The following is a 16,930-nucleotide window of genomic DNA, read 5'->3' as shown; positions in this document are numbered from 1 at the left end:
TTATGCATCAATTTATCAAAATATGAAAATTCATCACAAACCCATTATTAAGACACACGAACTGAAATTTTCAAATTAATCCATGTAATTAGATCCAATTAATTTAAAGAATCTAGAATTAATCTAGCATGCATAGGGTATGAATCAAAGGAGAAGAGAAGAATTAAAACTTGCCTTTAGGGATTTGATCAAAAAACCCTAGCCTCCTTCTTCCTCTTTCTTTTCCTTCTTCTTCCTTCTTTCTCTCTCTAAAATATATTACGTGATATATTTCTAGCCCCCTTTTCTAACCCTATAATTATATATTTATAGGCTAAATAATAACCCTACTCCTTTTCCCAATCCAAGTCAAACTAAAAGAAAATGAAATAAAATAAAATTTAAATACTAAAAAGATAACTAAAATATATGTTACGTATAATCTATGTATATTTTTTTTTATATATAATATATAAATGTACATCGGATTATTACTAAAGGACTTTCCTTATATATATATATATATATATATATATATTTATTTATTTATTTATTTATTTATTTATTATATATACATATACAACTATCCATGGGTAATTATCCGTACCCATTAAACCCCTTATCCAAGTAATCCATGGGACCCAATTGGTTGGTCCATTACTACTATCCATATCCAATTCCTTAAAATATATATATATGTATATATATATATACAAAAGTAAAATAAGAGAAAAATAAAAATAAAATAATTGAATTTCTAAACAAATACAGACCATTACATACAATTTAATTTAAACAAAGAATTCAATTAACACAAACAATCAAATCAAATCAAACAAGTAAACAATTAGCCAAGAAATCAAATAAACAATTAAAAATGCAATTAAAATAACTAAAAAAAATACCGAGACTATCTTTTTAAAATCAGGGGTATTACAACAGTTGTGATATACCTTCAGATCTTCTTTTGTGGTTCAGGTTCATTAACTGAATACCTTGTTGCTAAGCATGGGCCCAATTATATGGAAGCATTGCTGATATATGTAACACGCATACTATGTCACTGTTGTTATCTTCTACATTTTGGCTTGTATATATTCCGAATAATAACCTATGCTTACTTGTATAGTTCCGCTGCCTCTGATGCTTATGGTGTTTCGTGTATTACCTTGGTCTAATCGGTTAGCGATCCAATCAAGTTAAGAATTGAAATTTCGTATCAAGAGGGGGACTCTTAGAATAATTCCTAATGTTGTATGATAGGTTAACAAGTTTCGTTTATTAGAAGATGCCTGCTATACAAAATAGTGGAAGGGCAAGAAGGTCTTGCTTGGGTGGATTACTTGGTGACTTGAGAAGAAAGAAGATTCTTAGAGCAGCAATAGGAGGAAATCTCTTGGTCTCCTTCTCTGTGTTCCAAAATAGGTTTAAATGGGACTTATATTGACGTCCAAGGCTGATACCATTGTTAAAGCTAATGTCCATTTAATCCATCTAGCTTAACGCTTATCCCACTCATTATTCTAATGTAGCTTTTTCCTTCTGTCTTACTTTTTAGAGTATTCTGGTGGAACCTACAAGTGGAAACACAGGCATTGGACTCGCATTTATAGCTGCTTCAAAAGGATATAGACTCATCTTGACGATGCCAGCTTCAATGAGTCTGGAGAGGAGAGTTCTTTTGAAAGCATTTGGAGCTGAGCTTGTTTTAACTGATTCAGCAAAGGGTATGAAAGGAGCAGTTCAGAAAGCAGAAGAAATTTTAGATAGCACACCGAATGCTTACATGCTTCAACAATTTGACAATCCTGCAAATCCCAAGGTTTTTGTCCCGTTTCTATTTTAATTACGTTGTTCCTCTTGCATTTACTCTAAAATTGAATTCTTAAATAAATAAATTATTGCTCTGTTGCAACCTTGTGAATTTTCGTCCTGTTTTAATGTCTTCCAAAAGAAGGCCATGTTAGTTGTGTCAACAAGCCATATTGCTCCTGGAAAAAAAGGTGCATGAATACAGCTAAAGCTAAGATCTCTTAGTCTATGTCTGATGGGGTGGTTCAAAGATTTTAATTGTAGACATGTAATGCTGATTTGGAGTTCTTGGCAGGATTAGAGGAGTGCCTTGCTTCAGAGTCCCTGAATTTGAGCACGGGTATTAAACAGATTGTAACATAATACATAACACGTGCACAATAGGATACGATCTTTAGTAGATTTTTCCCATTTAATACGCTTTGTATGACAACAATTACATCTTTTTTTTTTTCTTTTTTTTTTTTTTTTTTCTCTTTTCTTTTTCTTCTTAGTTGGAAGAATTGATTTGCTGTGTCTTGTCATCAAGAAAAGTATGTTTGCTGCTAGAGTGAAACAAGTTAGACTAAGATATCCGATATTATTACTGTTTAACATGTACAGTGAGCCATTGAGGTGCCTAGATGGATGCTTATTCCAAGAATTCCTGAATGATGCTTTGGTTTGTGAAATGATACACCTATTAATGGATAGATCATCTGATCAAAATAACCTTCTGGCCAAGATATCTTTTGTGACAATAGAGTGGTAATGTGAGGTAGAATGCTGCTGTGTACTCCATGTAGCGTTGTCTTGTTCCATTCTTCATTTACAACTTGTTTGAATGGAAGGAAATAACAGGAAATGGAGGGAAAGGAAACCATAAAGCAGGAAATGGAGGGAAAGGACACTGATGATGTCACGTGGGAATTGTAAGAGGAAGGGAAAGAAAAGAAGTGGAGGGATGCAAAACTGCTTCAGCACCAGTTTTGTCTTCCTCCCAAAAGTGGTAGGAAGTGGGAAAAGGAAGATGGGCTAGTGATTACCTTTTTGTCCACTCTTCTTAATAACAAGCGATTTCTTATTGCATCCTTTTTACTTAACAATAAAATAAGCTTTTTATTTCTTTCCATCTGTATAACTCCCAAACGAGGGGAAACAGTGTCAATCTCTTTCCTTCTAAAACTCCTAAACAAAGAAATGGGTTATATGCTTCCTTTCCTTTCTTTTCTTCTTCTGGGTAAGTACCATCCTTTCCTTCCCTTTCTCTTCTAGACTCGAAGTGTTAGTATCCCTTAAAGGACAGGGAACATATATATATATATATATATATATATATATATATATATTAGAGGACTTATGCTTGCATATTTTGTGTAGATACACTTTGAGACTACTGGTCCGGAGATCTGGGAAGATACAAGAGGCAAGCTGGACATTTTCATCGCAGGGATTGGAACTGGTGGAACCATTTCTGGTGTCGGCCGGTTCCTTAAAAAGAAAAATCCTAGCATTAAGGTGAGTGGTTTTAATTTTAGAGCTTTTGTTAATTCATCAAGAACAACTTTTTGTTATAGAAATGGCTTTACATAGGTATGAAATTTGACAGACTAGCTGGCTCCAAATATTATGGCCTTGTTTGGCATAGCTTTTGCTTCTGCTTTTACCCAGAAGAAAAAGAGAAGTAGAAGTTATCACTTTCATTTGGTTTATACGTCAGTGTTTGGGAGCTGTATTTAGAAGAGCTTTTAATGCCATAAGCTTTTTTTTGGTCTGTTTGGCAAAACATATTCTGAAGATCTTCTATTGCCGAAATAACTAAGTTACCCTTAAAAGTGTTGTTTTGGGGGCTCTTTGGCAACATAAGGTAGTTTCTTCACAAGAGATCTGTGCAGAAATTATTTGAACTTCAAAGTTGAAATCCATCCACAAGTACAACCCAAATCTTCAATATTATCAAATCAGCTTTATAAAAGACGATTAGGCAAAAAAAAAATGATCAAAAGAATAGAACTTTAAGTATAAAGCAGTACCATCAAATTTTCTCATAAATTTTATACTCAAACCAGTCCAAATGATTTTCTTATGAAACCACATTGATATTCTATTCATTAAAAAAAATTATTGAATGAGATTTTTGTATTTTTTATTTTTAAGAATTAATGTACAAAGGAAACAAACAAGGGCATACCCTTGTTAAACCAAACAAATCAAAAAACTAAAAAGGAAAAAAAGAAAGCAAAGGATAACAGGGTGGATTTAACCACAATAATCCTAAGCTAAGCTGTAAGGATAAAGCTTAGCTAAGTCAGTAGCTTCTCTGTGAATCCCACCATGAAACCTGAAATTCCTCTCCATCCATAAATGATAGTGTGTAGCAGAAAAGAGCATTTGGAAAATTTATTCCTCACACTTCTTGCTTGAAACTGACTAGTGAAGAGGGCAGCCAAACCAGAGACAGAATTTTGAACCTGCAAGTCCCAACATGGGGCAAATTGCCATCCCTAATTGGGTCTAGCATTTCTAAATGTTTCCCAGCACTTGAAAGAGAATGACCCCTTAGCCCACTGGATTTGATCAGAACCACCATGAATTCTCACTGATTTAATAAATCTCAAAATATCATCAGTATAAGAGTTAAATTTAGAACTATCCCACTGCTGATCAACCATTAGCTCATTCAAAGTTGCAATAGTAAATGGAGCTTGATAATCAATAAGTAGTCCAAAATTGGGTTAGCTTTTCTCTAATTAATGGAATTGACACTGGTAAATAGTGATAAAAGAACAACCCTACATGTGTGTCTTCCAAGGCTCCAACACACTAACCCCAACAAAAATACACACACCGATTGCCACAAAGCATTAGCTATTTTCAAGTCACTAGTACCCTTGTGTTTTTGGTGCGACATGAAACTATGAAATGATAAATAAAATAAAATAAAAACAGCAGGTCCCTTTCTGATAATACAAATCCTTCTTTTGTTGTTTTTTTTTTTTTTCCAAGTCAAAAGTTTTCTCTTTCAAGTACAAATTACATTTTTGGATGAGTTTTAAGTATTCAAATTGCATTCTTGTTTATAAACAAAAATAGATTTTGAAGTACATACTTGATTCAAAGAATTCAAAAAATATGATTCTAATCAGTAGATAAATAAACATAAGAGCATATAGATTGAGGAAGTTGGATGAGTTTTAATATTTTACATCCTTAATTTTACAGTGACCAAACAAGGTCCGGTAGAGTGGTGAAAGGTAGTGAGGCATTTCGTTAAACAACTTGAATCCACAAACAAATGAAAAAATGAATACACATAAAAGGAAGAAATATATTACTTTGTCAAAATGTATTCAATAAACCACATCTGATACAAAATAAAAAATAAATATATATGTCTTGAAACCAGGGTGTATAGATATTTATCTATCTCATAATTTCAAAGACTACAAATGAAAACATACATATATGTTGTGTTTATTCTCCTTTTTTCTGCTTGCGAGAAAATATGGTGTAGATGGAAGAATGACCTGTGCATGAGAGAAGAACCTCATCTACGATTTCCCTACCAGCGTGAGAGAGAAAATGAAAAAATGGCGGATGGTGGTATGGTGATGAGGCGAAATATGATAGAGAAATCGAGAGAGATCCAAAATCCCCACAATCATGAAAATTTCCAGAAAAAAGTTACCAAAGCCCTTAGAATTGTCAAAATTTTCAATTAATTTTATTATTATTATTTTTTTTTTATTTTATAAAAAAAGTGTAGAACAACCCTCAGTATCAATCTTCATCTCGTCCCAAACTCCACAGAAAATTGTGCAGTAACGAATGTGGAGAGAAGAGGGCTACATTTTGGTCAGGACATGCTTGGCATATTCTTTTTGTTACTTAGAAAATCAAGGACAATATAGGAATAATGAAAGTTTCATTAATTGGGGAAACGGCTTCCCGCATTTGTTAGGAAGTGTGTTTAGAGGAAGCTGGTGGGCCCATCGGCTTCCTCTAAACGCTCTTCTTGGACTCAGAAGCTCTTCAGTCGTACCAATACCAACACTCTCCAAAACGGCTTTTGGGCTTTAGTAGCTGAAAGCTGCTTGTCAAAAGCCAATCCAAACAGGACCTATAAGAATGTCCCCCAAATATGATTTTTTTGCTTCTTTGATAAGTAGATGTAAGATATATGGGAAACTGCAGTTATTAGTATGTTTGGGGACTTGTAATTTTCCCATATTTCTTTTCATTTTCTCAATATTTTCATATTATATCAGGTTATTGGTGTGGAACCCTTAGAAAGCAACATACTTTCAGGTGGAAAGCCGGGTAAGACAACAGATAATTTCTTTTCACTCAGTTTAGCTTTAAGATGATTTTTATTGTATTTTATTCTGGTTGTTACTGTTTGAAAGTGCAGGTCCTCACAAAATTCAAGGGATTGGAGCAGGTTTTGTACCCAGGAATTTAGATCAAGATGTGCTTGATGAAGTCATAGAGGTCTAAACTTTCTCTTTTCCCATATATCATTCCTTTCGGTCTGAATTTATCTGTCTTATACTTTTGAATATTCTGTATCGGACTATATCTAATTCTTATAAAAAAAATCTATTGTTTTTGCTGTCCCACCAGTCATTCATCTTGGCAGCAATTGTGGTATAAATACGTTATTAATATGTCCATAAAAGCAATTCCAGTAATAATGACAAAACGATGCTAACAGTGGCAGGGCGTCACATTCTTTCAACAAATAACACATGTAATTAATCTTGGCAATAATTGTTCTGCGTTATTGTTTGGACCAGCACTGGGTATTGGCTTTATTAGAAATGCAGAAACATCTTATGTTTGTAAACATGGGCAGTGTTGCCTATTAGTCTTTCCTTTTTGAATGTGGGGCATGAATCAATGTAGGGCAGAGTACTATTCTGGCGGACAGCTGCTCCTGAAGTAGACCTGAAGGAGCATCATTGTCATTATGTGAGTGTTTATAGTTCTAATATACTGCAGTTGATCTGCACAGGAAGCGCCTGTCACTGACCACTGGCTGTGTGATGCCCTTCGTAATATGTGTGTGCACAGGCGCACACACATATGAGGAGTTATGTGTTATATCAGGAGAAGATTTATTATGTGTTCTCAGTGGGACCATACATTCACGTATACCAAACATTGCATGCTGGTTTCTCTCCGCCGTTTAGTTGTTGTCAACAATCTTATCCCAATGACTTTGCTTTTCAGTCTCACTTTTGATCTGAATGCCCTTCAGGTGAAGAGTCTTTGTGCACATATCAAGAAATGACTAAACAAGTAGCACATCATTTCTCAGAACTTATTTAGATATATTTCAATATCCAATTAGTTTATTTGCTACTAAACATGTGGCACATTATTTCTCAGAAGATATAATTCTACATATTTAGTTATTTGTGAATGTCCAATCAGTTTATTTGCTCAGCTATTTCTATTTTTGTCATAATTACTTCACAATACTAGATTTTACATCATCTCACTTTTTCGTGGTGGTTACTTCTTTCAGATATCCAGTGATGAAGCTGTTGAAACTGCAAAGCAATTAGCACTCCAAGAAGGCTTGCTGGTTAGTGCTTCTTAGTTTTTAAATCTCTTTTAAACTTGAGATAAAATAAAAAAATTGACACAATATTTTTCTTTTTATTGATGTTTTCTTTTTGTGTTCATGTTTATTATGTTTCCTGATAAAAGAAAACTTCTACTTGTAGATATTTGGCAATAGGCAATGGATATTAGTATGATGAGACCTGTGTAAATATATGTGTATTCTAAAATAACCAGAAGTTGGTTTATTTTAAACTACTGAAATAGAGCTGAAAGTAAGACAGCTTTACAAATGCATATTTTTATTTATTTATGTGATAAGTAAGCTATTTCATAAAGAGAAAACATATTACAGAAATAAAGAGGGGGCATACCCCACTATGTACAGCTAGGAAAACTAAAACCAAGAAACCAATGTGATAATTAAGTAACCAAACTAGCCTGCAACTAAATAATATTCCATACAGAGAGGAAGCTATTACAAGGCTGAGACTTCAATCTAACAATAGATGTCATCATCTGGAGTCTAATGTCTTCACATATGTTATGCAAAATAAGTTTTTCATCAAAATTACAATTTGAGAATTTCCTACCATTCGTTCATGTCCACAAATGGTAGACACTTGCTGTTGGAGCAACTTTGTGATGACATTATTATTATTATTATTATTGTTATTGGACATTTGGGTTTGATAAATAGTTCAACGCAATATTTCCAAATGACAAACATCAGGTTATGGTTCTTAAAGCAATGTTGTGAATATGTTCAGATTAATGTTTCTAATCAGTGTCTGAACACTGTGTTTGCTTGTATGAACATGTCATGCCCCGAATCCATAGGACCCGGTTCATGATGAAAAGGAAAATAACCCGGACTCTTACTCAAGTCCCAAATGCGTAAGCTAATATAAAATAGTCGACCAATGGGGTCAACACTGATACAACCTCAATAAGGGTACAACTGTCTCAAATGTGTCAAACCTGAATCAAGTAATAGTCGAAGGGTGGACCCATGTGGGCCCACAGAAAGCATACAACGTTATCAACACTAACTAGCAACTCCAAGATAGGTCTCCGTTCCTGAAATTGTTGTAAATGGGGTGAGCAAGTATGCCGAGTAGATGATGTACAACTTACCCTTTTTAAGGCCATGCAAGTCACGCAGCACATAAGCAAATGTACATAGAGCATTCCTAAGGGAGCATGCTTTCAAACAATGTTTGCATCTAACGTTCACATACAAATCTCATTGAAATGATCCTATGGAAGCATACTTTCAAATAATGTTCTTTCTCTAATATTCACAAAACAAATTTCAACAAGATCATCCTATGGGAGCATGCTTTAAAGTAAGGTTCTTCTAACGCTCACATTTCAAATATCAACTAATGGTCTTGCGGGAGCATGCTTTAAATTTAAAGTTGTAATCTAACGTACATACTTCAAGTCACACGTATGGTCATCATTTCAAACATACTTCTACAATAGTTCTAATGAGACGAAAGCAACAAGATCAACATCATCATTTAATTTTAAGTCAATGTGTACCTATGCATCATGAACTCACACATGAACACACACACATGTAGTCCAAACGCAAATCAAAACGCATGGATTGGGTTAACACAACCGAATATGGGGTACCTCCCCATATCCCTTCCCTCGCTTTACGGGTTACTAGCCTGTCGGTAACGACACTCGCTTGGCCAAGTTTTGGGATTTTTAACCCTTGAGCCATGCCCTTCCTATTTCATTCACAACCAATCCCGAATGTGGGGTACCTCCCCACGTACCTTGCAAAGAACATTTTTTTTCCACAAACTTTGGAAAATCACCACTCACCACACCACACACACACTCTCTATGCTTTGTATGGTGAGAGATAGATATCACAATAACTTCACAATTTCATTCAATAGAATAGTCAATACTTGATTCAAATGTTCATAGCCACGCATGCTCCAATATCATATTTAACATAACTTAGCTTCTCATGAACATAACATCAAACACTTGGCATGCTATAGGTGGTAATGACATGAGTGACAACTTCATAAGTTCAACAAAAGTAAACAAGATATTCCATTTCAACATTTACTTTCATTATTACATCCATAATAGCACCAATATCATATTTCAAAACATCACTTCCTCGTAGGCTTTTAATCAAATACTTAACATGCAGTTGACAATTGAAATCAAGATATGTAATCAAGTGTCTTCATACAACATAGTTGAAGCAATGATAGCATGGATATCACAAGTTCACCAACACTACTTAGCAATTGAATACATATATTCATTCATAACATATTATAACTCAATTTCATAATCTAAGTAAAATTTATTCTATTAAGAAGTAAGTACACATTGTATGATCTTATAATTTTCAGCAATTTACCTCCGACTTCGAAAATTCACAATAAATACAATTCTTAATCCAATTACATAAATCCAAAACCAATTGAATGCTTAAGGGCTAAACTTTAAAACCATCAATTTAGTTTAACAAAATCCCTTCTCGATTAAGGCAGTTTGATGCAAAAGTTCAGAAAAATTTCTGCTCACAAACCGGAATTTCCAACAAATATTTCCCAACTTAAAAAATTCGTACCAAATTCATTTCTATCCGAAACCAAAGCCAAATGGAAGCTAAAAGGCCATACTTTCATGCTGTGATTTTGATTTCGTAGGGCCCCTTGCCAATCGAAACAGTTTTAATGAAGAAGAGTCCGAAAAAAATTATGTTTTCTTATTGATAGATTCTCGTATTGATAGATTCTTGGTGTCGAGTGATTGGGAGGAGAAGTTTTCTGATGTTGTTCAGACCATCTTGGCTCGTCCTTTGTCTGATCATGTTCCGTTGTTGGTGGACTGTGGCGGGCTACGTAGCAGAAGATCCCCATTTAGATTTGAGAATATGTGGCTCCGTGTTGAAGGTTTCTTGGAGCGAGTTCGATCCTAGTGGGCGGGGTATGGAGTGGTTGGCACTCCGAGTCATTCTTTGGTAGGCAAGTTGCGTTTCTTGAAGAATGATCTCAAAGTTTGGAACAAAGAGGTGTTTGGTAATTTGGTCTGGAGAAAGAATCGGGTTCTCTCTGAGATTGCTGACATTGATAAGATGGAGAGTCAGGGTCTGTTGACGGGTCCTTTGAAGCTTAGGAGGGTGGAGTGTCAAGCAGAGTTTGCTGAGATTGCTGTTATGGAGGAGATTTCGTGGAGACAGAAATCTAGAGCTTTGTGGCTTAAAGAAAGAGACAATAACACTAAATTCTTTCATAGACTTGCCAATGCTCACAGAAGAGGCAACCACATTGGGAGGTTTAGGGTGGATGGGGTGTTGATTAGTAAAAAGGAGGAGATTAGTAAGAGTTTCTCTGAGTACTTTTTGTCGCAGTTCACTGAGTCAGCTGTTTAGCGTCCCTTGCTTGATGGGATTCATTTTAATTCTATTTCGGGAGAGGAGGGCTCTATTTTGGAAGAGCCTTTTTCAGAAGAGGAAGTTCTCTCTACTCTGAAGAGCTGTAATGGGGATAAAGCTCCTGGACCGGATGGTTTTACTATGAGGTTCCTTTTGGAGTATTGGGAGGTGGTCCGTGGGGAGGTGATGGGCTCTTTTCATGCCTTCCATGCGCAGAGCTCTTTTGAGAAAAGTTTGAATGCAACTTTTATTACTCTTATTCCGAAGAAGGGAGAGGCTATGGATGTTAGAGACTTCCGCCCTATTAGTTTGGTGGGTTGTTTTTACAAGCTGATTGCGAAAGTCTTGGCCTCTAGGTTGAAGAAGGTGATGGATGGTATCATTTCTGACTCTCAGAATGCATTTGTGGGAGGTCGGCAGATCTTGGATTCAGTTCTTATTACTAGTGAATGTGTTGATTCCCGCTTGAGCAGCGGTGCTCCGGGTGTTCTTTGCAAGCTAGATATTGAAAAGGCATACGATCATGTGAGCTGGAGTTTCCTTCTCTACCTATTTGAGAGGATGGGTTTTGGTGGGCGGTGGAGAAGATGGATTCTTTTTTGCATCTCTAGCGCTCGTTTCTCTATCCTTGTGAATGGAGTGCCGAGGGGCTTGAGACAAGGGGATCCGCTTTCCCCTTTCCTGTTCCTTTTTGTGATGGAGGCTCTTAGCAGATTGCTGAAGAGGGCTGTGGAGTTGGGTTCTTTGAGAGGCTTTCGGGTGGGCAGGGATGCTGCTAGTCAATTGGAGGTTTCTCATTTGATGTTTGCAGATGACACTATTATGTTTTGTGATACGGAAGCGTCCCAATTGAGGTTTTTGAGATGCGTTCTGATTTGGTTTCAAGTTGTGTCTGGCCTTAAGGTTAATGTTGGTAAGAGTCTTCTTGTGCCTGTTGGGGATGTTCCGGAAATTGAGTTGTTTGCTCAGATCCTTGGATGTTGCACTGGCTCTTTTCCCATTTCTTATTTAGGATTGCCTTTGGGTGCCCCTTCGAGATGCGTGAGGAGCTGGGATCCGGTTGTGGACAGAGTCGAGAGGAGGTTGGCGGGTTGGAAAAAGCAGTACCTGTCCAAGGGGGATCGGGTTACCCTGATTAAGAGCACGCTTTCTAGCCTTCCTACATACTTCTTATCTCTGTTTCAGATTCCTTCTTCAGTGGCTGAGAGAATTGAAAGATTGCAGTGCAATTTTCTTTGGGGAGGGAAAGGAGAAGAGTGTGCCGTCCAATTCGGTTTGGAGGCTTAGGGTTTCGGAGGTTGTTGCCTTTTAATAAGGCTCTCCTTAGTAAATGGCTATGGAGGTTTGGGATCGAGAGGCATTGGTTATGGAGGAAAGTTATTGCTAGCAAATATGGGGAAAGTCGTGGTTGGTGGTGCTCTCTGGTGATGCGTGGTCTAAGGGGGGTGGGAGTTTGGCATTTCATTCAGAGAGGTTGGGATGACTTCTGCAAGCATGTTCGTTTTCGTATTAAAGATGGAAGGAGGATCAGTTTTTGGAAGGATCTCTGGTGTGGGGAACTCCCTCTTGCTCTAGTGTTCCCACGGTTCTACAGGATTGCTTCTCATCGACAGGCCATGGTTGTTGACTGTTATCATCTTGATAACGGGAGACTGTCTTGGGATGTTCAGTTCAGGAAGCATTTTCAGGATTGGGAGATCGAGGATGTTTCTCGTTTTCTGGAGCTGTTGTATAGCCAAGTGATTTCTTTTGGGGAATTGGATTGGTGGTTCTGGATTCCTAACTCGCATGGCTGTTTTGAGGTTAGGTCCTTTTTCAAATGTCTTTCAGTTGGTCATGGAGATCCATTCCCTTGGAAGTCTATTTGGCAGTCCAAAGCTCCCCGCAAGGTCGCCTTTTTTGCTTGGACTTCTGTTCTGGGTAAGATTTTAACCCAGGATAATCTGAGGAGGAGGAATCAGGTGGTGGTTAATCACTGTTACATGTGTTTATGTAATGAGGAATCTATTGATCACCTCCTTTTACATTGCAGCATGGCCAGAGATTGTTGGGATATGATGCTTCGATTATTTGGGGTCCATTGGGCCATGCCTTTTTCCTCTAGAGGGTTGATTGAGGCTTGGAGAGGCGTCTCTGTTGGGGCTGGCATTAGGGACGCTTGGAGGGCTACGCCGCTTTGTATCTGGTGGTGTATTTGGCTTGAGAGAAATAGGAGATATTTTGACGGAAAAAAGAAGCCTGTTTCTATGCTTAAGTTCTCTGTTGTTTCTATTCTTTTTTGTTGGGTTTTAGGGAGAGATTATAGATCTATGGAGAAAATTATTGTTTTCTTGGCCTCTCTGAAGGTCTAAGGCGCCCTTTGGCCCTTTTGTTTTCCTTTTGTTTCTCTGGGCTTCGCTCCCCTTTTGAGCGTTTTTAATAAAATCTTACTTATCAAAAAAAAAAAAAAAAATCTGTTTTCGAAAACAGTTTTCCGGCAACTAGTTCCCAAATTAAAAAATTCATAACAATGTCGTTTCAAGACCAAATTACATGAAACCAATGGCAAATGAAAGCCAAAAGAACATATTTTCATGCTATTGATTCATTTGAACAATATTCATCACCAAATAATTCAGTATAGGGCAGAACATTCACTTTCTACACTTGTAAACATGCTATAATCATAATAATCACATAAAACACTTACAAAACCAAAGCTAAGGTTGGTTAAACACCCTACCTCAATTATGTAGCAAAACCCTAATTTGTCCCAAGATTGAAACTACTCCAAATCAAAATCCAAGACCATGGAAGTGTAGTGCTTGAAGAAACCTACAAACTTTGCAACTAGAGCTTGCCCAAAATCCAAGGGGAGCTAGGTCATTCCCTTGTCTAAAGCTTGCAACAATTGAGATGGAGGAAAAGAAATGAAGAAGAAGAAAGGGGGTGGGTCTTGGCCGAAGGCAAAAATGGGGGAGAAAATTGTTCCCCAAACACAGTCTTCCACTCTTATATGGTACAAGAGTAAGTGGGAAAGGGGTCCCACCACTATAATGCTAAAAATGACCTCCATGTCCTCACAACATGTACCTCACATACAAAGGCAACAAAACTAAAAATTTAAGTGACTAATACATGATAAAATAAAAGAAATGTGGTCGGGAAAATAACCTAACCTGAAATCCAAACCTGGGCCCACACGGACACCTCTCGGGCCCATGAACCCGAAATGAACAAATTGACTCTAAATGCATTTTCTAAGAGTCCGTGACTCCAAGAAATGTATAAAAGGAATCCCAGAACCTCGTGGCACGCATCCCCATACATAGAAACACACAATGCACAAAAAACAAGAAATGCGGTAAAAGGAAAAATAAAACTTGGTCCTCACAACCTCCCCGCCTTTAAGGGATTTTGTCCCCAAAATCCAATCATTCGTCAACCGAAGGCCAAAACTTGGACATCCTGAATGGAATAGTCACTCCCGTCCTGAAGTATCCCTCACAACCCATGCTACTCGACATAACCAAAATTGAAAGAACGGTCCCATCCCCATATCATTAGCACCTCAGTGCTCATGATCTCACCCGGATGCTGCTCACACGATACATCACTTCTAAATCAATCACATCACTCTAATCGTGAACAGAAAAGGACACAAATCGGGCTCCTACTCAAGCCCTAAGTCTGGAAGCTAAGGTGAAATAATCCTTATTCTAGTTGCTAGGGGATTGGTGTTCCCACATGGATGCAATTTCAATTTATGAGATTTCATGATCAGGCCTCATTTAAATAGCCATAACTCTTTTTGTAGATGGAATTTTTGTATGAAATCAATGTCATTAGAAAGCTGACTTCAAGCTCTTCAATTTGAGCACAAATTTGACCTAATTTGGGTTATAAATTGAGAGATATATGGCCGTTTAAAGAAGGCATCACTAATCATGAGAAGTGCAGAAAGTGGCATTAGAACACAATTTTTGCATTACAAAAATTTGGCGGCTAATTCTCCACATCATTCTTTATGGAACTTGTAGCTTCAGAATTTGCCTGTATAATGTGGTTTTTAATTTCTCTTGTATGACACACACACACACATATGCCGTAGATACTATTCTCTCACTTTCCTTGAATCATTGTTTCTTATCAGGTGGGCATTTCTTCTGGAGCAGCTGCTGCTGCTGCAATTAAGGTTGGAAAGAGACCTGAGAATGCAGGAAAGCTTATTGCGGTATGTATGTTTGAATTATGTGCTTTTTTATTGGCATCTACTTGGAAGTCAATCTAAAGATTTAGAAGAAACCTTCCAAAACTAAAGTCGAAGTGTGAACGCTTCAATCCTAATTATTGAGACAATTTTTTATTTATTTTTTTATTTTTTTTCTCTCCCATTCCACTTTTTCTAGGCCATATTTTCTATTATATCATTAACCATTATTATCTTTTCTCACTGCTTATGCCCTTGTTCTTTTGGATTTCCTATTGTCTTTGTAGCACTTTAACTTCATTTTAGATTACAGCATTTTATTAGTTCATCCATAGATTGTTGCTGCACATGGTCAGACCACCTTATACAACTTTCCTCATCTACCATGCACTGATGTCAGTATGTAACTACTAGATTTTGCGAATGTGTTCCTTTTGTTCTTTATTCTCATGTAAACTACAACATATCTCTCACTGTGGGATTTATTTACCCCTTGCATCGTCTCTAAATTTGGAGTTTGGCAAGTAAAATTGCAATTGTTGTTCATGAAAAGCTTGAGCTCAATCTGGTAGTGATTCATTTGGCCTTTTTATTTTTTATTTTTTATAAACTAATCAATTGAGCCCGAACTTTTATTAGTAAAGCTCATTTGTACTAAGTTTTCCCCAAGCTCAGCTCGGTTAAGCCCGTGAATGTATTAGAATGGCTATTTTGCATCTTTGTTAGAGTTTCAAGGGTTGTTAAACCAACAAATTTATCTTTTTGGAGAGAAATAACTCTTTCGATAGTTGACACATTTAATACTCGGTCAGAAGAAATAGTCAGGAAACAAATGGAAGAATGTGGTTATCTCAGGAGATGCACTTGGTTTGACTAATTATTAAAAGATTACATTGATTACTTTCGGTTTTCAAGTTTTGAACAAAATAGATGGGATTATGACGAGCACTTGGATTTAGTTTCAATTTTTGAGACACATGACACATGGGACATCTTACCTAGTTGAGCTTAAAAATAGCTAGTGAACATGCTGAGCCATGTCGTCCTAGGTTGGGACAGGCCTGGAGCTTGATTAATACTTGGCTCGGCTAAGCTAAAGCTTATATGTAGCCTTATTGGCAGGATTTCAATCATAAAATTGTATAAAATTAATTGAAGAAGTTTTGATTAATGTAGTTCGTCCATCTTTTCCAGTTTTACACATTCATCTCACAACCTATCAAACACTGCGGTTGAGAACTTGAAATGGTGGTTGTAGGATCTTTTTGTTCCATTTTTCATGTCTATATTCGTCTGCCACAGGCTTCGTTTTTTATATGTATGGATTTTGGATCTACATTGTTCTGGATGTGCTTTGAACTTCGGCAAAATGAAAACTAACTTCACAAAGTTTAAATCCACTCAAAATTTGTCTTTAAGATAGTGAAAGCATGCTGAATCTGGTTAACATGTAAACATTATCATATCAAAGTCCTCTTTCGCGACTAGTCACGTAATCTATTTACCAGATAAGGGTACATCTCTAGGTGTTTGATCCTTGAAACTTTTGAATTATAGGATACGAGGACACTGCTGAAGTTTTGAAGTGTATGAAAATTGAGTAGGATATTTGTAAAAGAAAAATATTGAGAGGAATGGTGAATATGATTTTTTTTTTCTTTAATTCAACTGGGGATTTTTAAAACTCCTTAATGTTGAAGGGCTTAAATGTAAGCCCAAAGAAATATAACATCAGCGCTGATTAGGTTTCATAAAAACGAAACCCTCCATCTTTGAGCCCTAACCGCCGACAGAGAGAAAAAACCGTAGCCACCATGGAGAGTCTTCTGCCTCCTTCTGATCACTCCGACATGTTTTCCGACGCCAACAACAAAGTGAAATCATCTCACAAACCATTCATTCTGTAGAGATGTATTTTGTAGCCTTTGCAACATCAATTTGTTGAAATCATCAAATTGAAATGGTATTTATGGAATATTTTC

The 16,930-nt window shown here is 36.7% G+C and overlaps 1 protein-coding gene across 3 annotated transcripts in view; it reads left to right on the top strand.

Moving 5' to 3' along the window:
• LOC132275479 (cysteine synthase, chloroplastic/chromoplastic-like) overlaps positions 1–16,930 on the top strand; it is a 32,988-nt gene that overhangs the window by 11,464 nt on the left and 4,594 nt on the right. For 2 of the 3 annotated variants that reach the window (XM_059776992.1, XM_059776993.1), the window contains exons 4-9: positions 1,538–1,801; positions 3,151–3,288; positions 6,039–6,090; positions 6,182–6,261; positions 7,301–7,360; positions 14,892–14,972. In XM_059776992.1, coding sequence (XP_059632975.1) covers positions 1,538–1,801; positions 3,151–3,288; positions 6,039–6,090; positions 6,182–6,261; positions 7,301–7,360; positions 14,892–14,972 — 675 coding nt within the window. The remainder of the gene's footprint in view (positions 1–1,537; positions 1,802–3,150; positions 3,289–6,038; positions 6,091–6,181; positions 6,262–7,300; positions 7,361–14,891; positions 14,973–16,930) is intronic. The other variant, XM_059776994.1, reaches the window with a different exon arrangement.

Source organism: Cornus florida, unplaced genomic scaffold (genome assembly GCF_030987335.1).
Source record: "Cornus florida cultivar Cherokee Brave unplaced genomic scaffold, ASM3098733v1 CherokeeBrave_3.0.0_Hap2_Chr09, whole genome shotgun sequence".
Classification (NCBI taxonomy): Eukaryota; Viridiplantae; Streptophyta; class Magnoliopsida; order Cornales; family Cornaceae; genus Cornus; species Cornus florida.
Note: the sequence above shows the minus strand (reverse complement) of the source record. Positions and strands in the feature narration are given on the sequence as shown.